This window comes from Brassica napus, chromosome A7 (genome assembly GCF_020379485.1).
Source record: "Brassica napus cultivar Da-Ae chromosome A7, Da-Ae, whole genome shotgun sequence".
Classification (NCBI taxonomy): domain Eukaryota; kingdom Viridiplantae; phylum Streptophyta; class Magnoliopsida; order Brassicales; family Brassicaceae; genus Brassica; species Brassica napus.
Genome location: NC_063440.1, coordinates 11,640,385 through 11,649,903, shown reverse-complemented (window position 1 = coordinate 11,649,903; position 9,519 = coordinate 11,640,385). Strand labels below are relative to the sequence as shown.

The following is a 9,519-nucleotide window of genomic DNA, read 5'->3' as shown; positions in this document are numbered from 1 at the left end:
GTTAAAAATCCTTAATATAGTTAAATCTATTGTGGTTTAATATTACTAATAGAGAATATATATATTAGCAAATTAAAAGTCTTTAAGAAAGTGATAACTCTTCAAAACATTTTTTTGAAATGTTGAATTGCTGAAAACAATATAATACAAAAAAATTGATTTAAAAGATGAAATTATTAAAACTAAGAATAGTAGTGTGCTAAAGTTATGGAGTAAGTCATACTCCATGCCAAGGATCAATCACCTTCTCTTTGCCGATGATACTATGTTCTTCCTAAAAGCGGACAGCCCCAATGCCTCCACCCTGAAGCAAACCTTGACCTTATGAGACAGCCTCTGTCCAGTCGATCAACACCAACAAATCCTCCATCACATTCTCTCGGAGAGCGCCATTTTCCATCAAAACAGAGATCAAAGACTGCTTGCAAATCCACAAAGAAGGAGGGATTGGCAAGTATCTCGGATTACCCGAGCATTTTGGAAGACGGAAGCGGGATATCTTCTCGTCAATTGTGGACATGATAAAAATCAAGGCGAGAAGCTGGTCGAACAGGCACCTCTCTACAACGGGTAAAATGGTGATGCTCAAGAGCGTTCTATCTCCCATCCCGTCTCACGCCATGTCATGTTTCAAGCTCCCCTAATCCCTTTGCAAACGAATCCAATCAGCGGTGACGCGGTTTTGGTGGGATGGAAAAGACGGAAAAAAGAAGATAGACTGGGTCTCCTGGAAAAAAATGACAATGCCAAAGGAGCAATGGAGACTCGAATTTAGAGACTTCAGGAGTTTCAACGACGCATCCTTGGGGAAACTCAGCTGGCGTCTCCTCCAAAATCCGTCATGTCTCCTCATCCGCATCTTAAAAGGAAAATACTTTGCAGAGACAACCTTCCTTGAGGTAACCACTAAGTCCGTAGAATCCCATGGATGGCGAGGACTAATAATTGGGAGAGATCTTATTCTAAAGAACTCAGGCTGGGCTATTGGTGATGGAGAATCCACTAAAATATGGAGTGAGCCTTGGCTAAGCTTCACAGAACAGAGGCGACCAATGGGACCACCACCTGAAGCGCAACTAGACATGACAGTAGCCCAGCTGCTCCAACCAAACCGATAAGACTGGAACATCGAAGCTATCCAACAAGTACTCTCACAGGAAGAGGATACCATCCTCAGTCTAAAACCAAGCAGAACCGGGGCTCCGGACAAATTGATCTGGCTAGGTAGAATACACAACGAGATCAGGCTATGAAACAGCCCTGAAGTTGTCCACAGCCACCCTAGAAGATCCCCATATAAGCGACATCAATTGGAAAGCATACATTAGGATGCTCCACACTACCCCAAAGATCAAATTATTCCTCTGGAAAATTTTCTGTGAAGCTCTCCCGGTGGGAAGCAATCTGGCTTCTCGAAACATAGCTGCAGGTGATCTGTGCACACGATTACTCCATTTTGGGGTTGAAAATGGATTGGGGATGAAAAAGATTTTACTCCAAAATGATGTTTGGAGTAAAAAATATAGTAGGATTGGAGATGCCCAGACAAATGTAATTACATGGATTCATACTGAAATACCCTATATATTAATTGAGAAGCATTTAAAAAATTAGAACCTTAATTTTGTATTAACTAAAAAAAACCAATCCTATGTGGCACTTCTAAACGCTTTCTAAATTCCATTTCAAAGAATTCTAGAGCATCTAATATAAAGTATAGTTTAAAAATATACTAACAACATTATATAACCCAAAGTATAAGAAACGTGTATTCTTTCTTTAAAAAAAGCTACGGAATTATTAATATGATTAACATATATATGACAATTAATGACTATGAATAATAAAGATTTTATAACAATTTTTGCATCCTTCTTCATTTTTGTTTAATTTTATATTATTAAAAATATTAAACAATCACATTAACCATAAAATAAAAAAATTAGATTTTTTTTCTTATATGTTATATTTTTATTTTTTAAAATTGACTTTGAAATTACATAAATGAGGAAACTTTATATGTTATTTTTTTTAAACCACTTTAAATTACAAAAATAAGGAAACCTTATATATTTTATTTTTCTTATATGTTAGATTTTTTTCTTATATGTTCTATTTTGAATTTTTTAAAACGAGTTTAAATTACAAAAATGTAAGTTTTTCTTAACTAAACAACTAAAAGCATTAAATAGCATGTATCAATTCGATGGTTGATCTGAAACTTTTCAAAACCATATGGAAGATAAATGTCAAAATAATTCAAATGTGGAAACAATATTGTTCAATTTTTTCAAATATGTGTTCGGTGGAAAAAAATAAAGTTTTCATGTCATAATTTGTTTAATGTCCAATCTGATAAATCCATAATATATTTAATCATAGTTTAGTTCCACCATTTTTAATAAAAAAAAATGATTCGGTCCATCTAGGGGTGTTCAATCCGGATATCGGTTCTGTTTCGGTTCGATTTTTTTGGTTTTTCGATTTTTTGGTTTATGAAAAATAGCTATCATATTAAAACCATATTTACTTTGGTTTGGTTTGGTTTATATACCGTCGGTTTTCGGTTTATTCGGTTTTATATCAAAATACCATAAATTTGTTTTAAAAAAAGTATTTTATGGATTTTATTTATATTATTAGATATTAGTTTTTATATAACATGAAGATATTTCGGTTTTTACTATTTTAAATATTTAGTAAACATATTAAGTTAATAATTATAATAGTTTTTACATAATATAAATTAGTAATCCATAATATTATAAATAACTAAATCTAAACACTCATATTTGTTAACAAGAGGGTAAACGTTATGTTTTATTTAATTTGATAAAAATAAAAAATAACTTTTAACTTAAAACAAAATATTAAGTTACTAAAAACAACGTATCAATATAAAAATCAAATTAATAAAATAAATTATGTATATATTCTTAATTATATTATAAACTTTACATATAATTATACTACTATATTTTAAATGATCGGTTTATTCGGTTTGATCGGTTTATATACCAAACCATATCATATACCGCGGTTTTCAAAAATGACATCCATTCTGTATATTTGGTATTACCCCCTGTTCAAAAATACGCTAGGCGTAACGCGTGCGCTCGAGGAGGGCCTAGCGCCGAATCAATTAATCGGAGATTATACGGAGATTAATCGGAGAGTAATTTAATGTACTTATATGCGTTTTTATCGGTTTATATATTAACTATGTGAATTATTGACAATATTGGCGCATGGTGTAGTGGTCAGCGACCTTTGTTAAGTGTCACCCATCGCAGGTTCGAATCCCCTAGTGCTTTTTTGATCTATTTAATCAGTTTTTAGGTTAAATGAAATTGAAATTACAGAAATAACCTTATATTCTTCCTCACATCTGCGATTTTCAGAACAAGTTACAGCCGCCTCTCTTTTTTTTTTTGCGATTTCTATTGTTTTTCTTATTAATCTTATATGTTTTAATCAATATATAACTAATTTGCTAAAGAATAATCAATCTTGGATTCCAAATCGACAGTATTGATGAGTTCTAAAACTTTTCCGATTAAGTAAGCACCTATGGTCAAATCGCCACGGTTGGAGGCCGCACCACGTTTTTCCGGCGACTTTCCGGCCGCCTCAGCCGCGTTTTCGAACAGGGTATTACCAAGTCTAAACTATTTTCTCTATTTCGGTTCGGTTCGGTTTTAATTGGTTCGATTTTACGGATTGAACGATCCTAGTTCCGTCCATCGGAAAGAAGTTATATAACAACAAAAAATATTGTATATGTATAATTAAAATAATTAAATATATAAAAAAATTATCGATAATATATACAAATAAATTCAACGTTGGGTTAGCCTAAGGAGACAATCGTTGGGTTTGTTTAACTTTTTGAAAAGGCAATACATAGATTCAACGAGAAAACAAAAAAAAAAATAGTGTAGTTAGATATTTGTTTTAGGTCATTACTTTATATTCCCTTGTTTTTATATTAGTTTTTTTCTCAAAATTTAAGATATATAAAAAATTATAATTGTTACAATAAATTATATTTTTTTGCTCTATATTTTAACATCCATTTTCATTATATATATATATATATATATATATATATATATATATATATATATATATATATATATATATATATATATATATATATATATTTTTTATATATTTAACTTTTATACAAAATAAGTATGTGGACATGGATGAAAAGTATGATCGAACAAAATGTGGACATATATAAAGAGAAAACAAGGACGAAGATGTAGATTTGGAAGTGAAATGCTTTGTCCTTGGTAAACTCATAACAAGTAGCCAAGTTGATACTTAAAATAAGCAAAAAAAAAATGAGCTCATGTATGAATAGTATGATAAATATTAATATTATGGATATGGACGGAAAACTAGAGACGAACGAGTTGTGGATATCAGATTTGTGGAGACATATTTTGCTATTTTAATGAGTATGTTAGTCCTTTGTGTCATAAACGAGTTGTAGATATCAGATTTGTGGACATATATCTTGCTATTTTAGTGAGTAAATCAGCATTTTTTTGTTGATTTTGTCCTTCGATAAGAGAGTTGTGTTCATGATTTCGTGGATAAAGTATATTTTTAAAAAATTGAATGATGATGATAACTAATTTAATCAATTTAAAGAAGAAACAAAAAAAAACAAAATCTGAGAGTGTTGGTGACTGATATTTTACTGTTTTAATGAGTTTTATCATTTTTTTAGCTTATTATATTATTTTAGAATGTGTTTAGAAGTTTTGCATGCATATATTTATTCATTTGCATTTGACAGGGTTTGTAGTGCATAATTAAAAGTTAAGGGGTAAATCAAGAAGATTGTTCTGAACATTTTAATAATTTTGAGGTAAAATCGTTAATAGTAAAAATATAAGGATTAGAAATGCAAAACTCTGAAACTTCACCATTGTTGGTCTCAAGGACCTCCTCGGACTTCATTATCACCTTGTGTTAATAGACCCAGAAACTGATCCAAGAGATGTGTCATCACAATCATTGACAACCCAATAAACAACCCATCTCCTTTTGTTTGCTCAACTTGTTTCCATAGGAGATCTCTTTGGAATCAACTTTAACTACAAAAACACACACGCATGATTGGAAAATTCAAATCTCATCGGGAATCAGATTTCAACTTTGGAAAATTTGGAACAAGCTGCTTACTTTATAATCGAGAAGGATTGAAATTGGCGACTCATATGGTGACGAAAGAGGATTTCGGCGGCGTTTATGGCTCCAGATGCGCCAAAGGTTGCTCGTCGTAGCTGAGGGTTTGCGGTGACGTTTATGGCGCCAGAGGTTCATCGTGGTGAAGAACGGAGACTTTTGCCGGAGCTAAACGACTTGATGACTGGTTCAAACCCTTTGCCGGAACCCTTTGATGAAGCTAAACGAGAGAGAGAGAGAAAGTGTGGTTCCATCCACGAGAGAGATGATGATGATTGGTTCAAACCTTTTTAAAAATAAATATATATTATCTATTTTAGTTGTATAGTTAGCTGACTTGTTATAGAAAAAATACAGTTAACGGAGAGAAAGGGTAGAAACGACAAATAACACAACAAATGTGTGTCTCAGGCAACATGTGCCTTTTCATGTAATTCAAAAGTCAAAATGTGTCCTACGGTGTAAATTTTTCATATAAAATCAAAATTCATGTGGATTATATATTACATACCTTACTGTGCTTTCTCTTCTAAGTCCACTCTTCTCAGTATTTGAACAAAAAAAAAAAAAAAAAAAAAAAAGAGTTCGTTGGAATCTGAGATATGTAGATACATGAAGATAGTACAGTGATACTCTTCATGCCAATGCTTTGCAAATGCTAACCTCAAACAGAGACAAGGCTTTTTAAATATTAGGCTCGGCCCAACAATATTTGACACATAAGACTCGGCCCAACGATAAGTATAAGGAAGAGAAGAGATAGGACTTAAACTCCAAATGCCCCTCTCTCTCTTGAAAAATGCTCATTTCTCCCCTTATTAAAAGATATTTTCTTTCTTATTTTCTTTTAAATGGAAAATGGGTGGATAATGCTCTAAAGACGAATTACCCCTTAATGAAATAGCTTATTTACAAGGGTCCAACCTAAAGATCCGACCCACCCAACTCTAACAGTAGAATCCGAAAAACCTAAAGCGAAACGACGGCGTTCCTTCTCCACCCCAAACTCTCCCCCTCTCAATTCTCTCCCTCTTGCGACGGAAAACCAAAACCCTTAGCAGAGTCGCATCGTTCTTTGTCCCTTCTCCATCTAAATGGAGAATTCATCAATCTCTCTCTCTCTCTCTTATTTCTCGTGTCTCAAATCTCTCTGTCTCTCATTGTGATTGAAACCCCTCCAAAACCCCTAAGTCGAGAATCACATCGTTTTTTTCTTCATTCTCCGTCGAATTCAAGGCTCCATCCTTAGTTATTTGTGGTAAGTGATTAGTTTCTCTTTATTTGATAGTTATTTGGTCGTTTTGTAACTAGGTTTGAAAAAAAAAATTGGAGAAATGTGTCTGTAGAAAGAAGAATATTGGCTTTGAAATTGGGTAAAAACTTGTGAAATCTTATTCTCAGGTATATGTTACAGAGAAACAAGCTGGGACCGAAAACTGATACAATTTTTGTGTGTTTTGAGTGGATAAGCTGTATTAAATTGTTGAGATGCCTAGTTAAGACAATAAAATAAATATTTAGGGAGATGAATCTTGTTGGTGATGGAACTTAATTGATGTTGTGTTGTTGTTATGCGGTTTGCATTAGGACTGATTGAGTGGTTGTTTTTGTTTATTAACCAGCGACTTTTGCACTATCTACCTGCGAGGCCACTAGTTGAGACTAGCATCACTCTCTTTCTTGATCTTCTACCTGATATCCCTTTATGGATGAAGAATCCTGACTATGAAAGAGTAAGTTAACTCAACATATTGAATCATTCTAGCTTCTTAATTTACTTGATGACACTGATATTCTTCTTTCTACAACATATTGAAGGTGGACTGGCTCCACAGATTTATCTCATACATGTGGCCCTACCTCGATAAGGTTCTCTTTGTTTCCTGCTTCTTATCAATTTCTGCTTCTGTATATAAGCTTTAGTTTTTCATTCTCCTGTTTATAGGTTGTTTGCGAGATTATCCGGAGCTCCGCACAACCCATATTTGCAGATTACATTGGCACTTTCTGTATAGAATCCATTGAGTTCGAGAAACTGAGCCTTTCACTCACAGTTCATGGCAAGTCTTACTCCCATTTTTACGTAATTTTCACATCGGTAAGATGTGCTAATGGTCAAAGAGTAATGTGCAGGTATTAAGTTTTATGAGACCAACGAGAAGGAGCTTCTGTTTGAACCTTCAATCAAGTGGGCAGGCAATTCATATATTGTTTTGGTGTCAGAAACATAAGCTGCGCATGGTTGTATAGAGTTTATAGTTTAGAATACGTTGTATGAGTCTGAGTAAGCATAGTGTTAAAATTGAAGGAAGACTACTGTCCAAGTGTCCATGTCATCTTAGTGTTAACACTTCACTTGACTGCGTCAAGTTGACAATAAATAAGAAATTGAGTATCTCTATTGTTTTGAACTTTTCTTCGTGGTAGTTAAAACTTGAATGTATAAAACTTGTATCTGTTGCAAAAGACATGTTAGAATAACTAATTTTATTAAGTTTATTATGTCTGAAAAATTTATTAAGTATTTCTTCTACAAACACATTTTGCTTGTCAGCAAATATTAAGTTGTGGTAATATATCACATTACATCTTCCATCAATTATAAATATTTAAAAAGTTTTAAAACATTTATCTTCTTATTTTAGAATTTCAAAACATTTTATGTTTCATAAAATTCGTTTTGTTTTGCTCATGTTAAAATAATAATATAAAAATAATTATGTAAAATGTGTATGTAGCACTTTAAAAAATATTCATGTAAAAAGAGTAGCTGTTATATATCTAAATTTAATAATTTAATTACACTTAGTAATTCTTGGTAATCTTCAAGGTGGTAGTAATACTATATTACACATAGTAATATTTTGGCAAATTTTAAGTTTTATTAGTAAAACCATGTTCAAATGAAATATTTTTTAGTAAAACCAATAATTTTATACAATGAATATCATTAACGAAGAGTATAACATAAAAAATTTACCAGAAATAAGTATTTTTTATAGATTCTTCTTACTATTGTCTTACATTCACACAACAACAATGAAAGTTAATGAATCATTTTGGGAAAATGATAAATATTCCTACAACTACAGAAAATAATAATCTAAATAGTTTTAGTAGTCTTATTTACTATAAAGATAATATACTAATTGATAATATATGAGTTCTATATGCTAAATACACGTTCTATTTGACATATAGGGTTTTGGATTACACATAATAAAACTCATTATTCCTAGTATGCCACGTTACACACAGTAAATCCAGTAATTCTAGTATTTTGAGTTACATACAATAAAACCAGTAATTCTAATAGTCCAAATTACATACCATGAAAACATAAAAAAATTACGTACTCATTCAAAAACCTGAACTACTCCACTTTCAAACAACGGTCCCATACCTCTCCCTCCGCCATTTTTGCAATGATGACATCAATCATTCTTTTACTAATACTAATTCATTACAATACTACTATAAAATTGGTAAAAGTCTATAGATTTAGAATTGTTTAAACCAATACCTTTAATGGATTCCTTTTTGTCTCAGTTAAACTAGTAATTTGAGTAATACCCAAAAAAAAATCTGGGATATTGTTTGATTAAACGACTATTATTATCTTCTATGACTATTTCAAATATATGTGGTAGGTAACTTATTTTTTTTTTCACAAGAGTGAAATAAACCCAAAGGCCATAGAATACATTTTAAAAAATTATTATCTCTCTAAATTTTCACTAAATCTTATATTATTAATATTATCTATGATATACACATATATCATCAAAATCAGACATAATAAACCCACCAACCCAAAAAACAGTTAAAAAATCATTTTTAGTCTCTCCAAATATTCATCAAATCTTACATTTTTTTACTTTACACATGATGTATACTCTGTTCTAATAATATTCCAGAAAAAAATTCTTCAAAAACGGCCATAATGAACCTATTAACTTTTTTATAAAAAAAACCCATTAACTTAAAATCAGTTTTAAAGTCATTTTCAATCTCTCAAAATACTTATCAAATCTTACACTTTTTACTTTATCCATGATGTATACTTTTTTTTAATAAAATTACATAAAAAATTTCTTCAGAAACGGTATAATAAACCCACCAACTCATAAACACAGTTTTAAAAATCATTTTAAATCTCTGAAACACTCATCAAATCTTAGATCTTTTATTTTACTCATGATGTACACTTTGTTGTAGTGATATTCCAGAAATAATTCTATAAAAGTGGACATAATAAATCCACCAGTCTGTAAACACAGTCTTATAAATCGTTTTTAATCCCTTGAAATACCCATC

At 31.4% G+C, this 9,519-nt stretch overlaps 1 protein-coding gene and 1 long non-coding RNA gene across 2 annotated transcripts; one reads left to right on the top strand and one right to left on the bottom strand.

Moving 5' to 3' along the window:
• Positions 1-4,845: 4,845 nt before the first annotated feature.
• LOC106414053 lies at positions 4,846-5,806 on the bottom strand. The gene is made up of 2 exons (XR_001282744.3): positions 5,200-5,806; positions 4,846-5,111 (listed from the first exon to the last, which is right to left on the bottom strand). It is a non-coding gene; the product is annotated as an uncharacterized LOC106414053 (long non-coding RNA).
• A 414-nt stretch (positions 5,807-6,220) lies between these two features.
• Positions 6,221-7,701, top strand: LOC106376798 (synaptotagmin-3-like). Its single transcript, XM_048736702.1, has 5 exons — positions 6,221-6,460; positions 6,825-6,935; positions 7,021-7,071; positions 7,148-7,262; positions 7,336-7,701. Exons 2-5 carry the CDS (start codon positions 6,912-6,914, stop codon positions 7,431-7,433), a joined length of 288 nt encoding a protein of 95 aa, XP_048592659.1. The 5' UTR covers positions 6,221-6,460; positions 6,825-6,911; the 3' UTR covers positions 7,434-7,701.
• Positions 7,702-9,519: the final 1,818 nt, after the last annotated feature.

Excerpts from the sequence above, each read along its gene's own strand:
- LOC106376798 (XM_048736702.1), top strand. The coding sequence starts at position 6,912 with ATGAAGAATCCTGACTATGAAAGA. Across the intron at positions 6,936-7,020 it reads AGAATCCTGACTATGAAAGA|GTGGACTGGCTCCACAGATT; the intron begins GTAAGTTAACTC and ends AACATATTGAAG. Across the intron at positions 7,072-7,147 it reads TGTGGCCCTACCTCGATAAG|GTTGTTTGCGAGATTATCCG; the intron begins GTTCTCTTTGTT and ends TCCTGTTTATAG.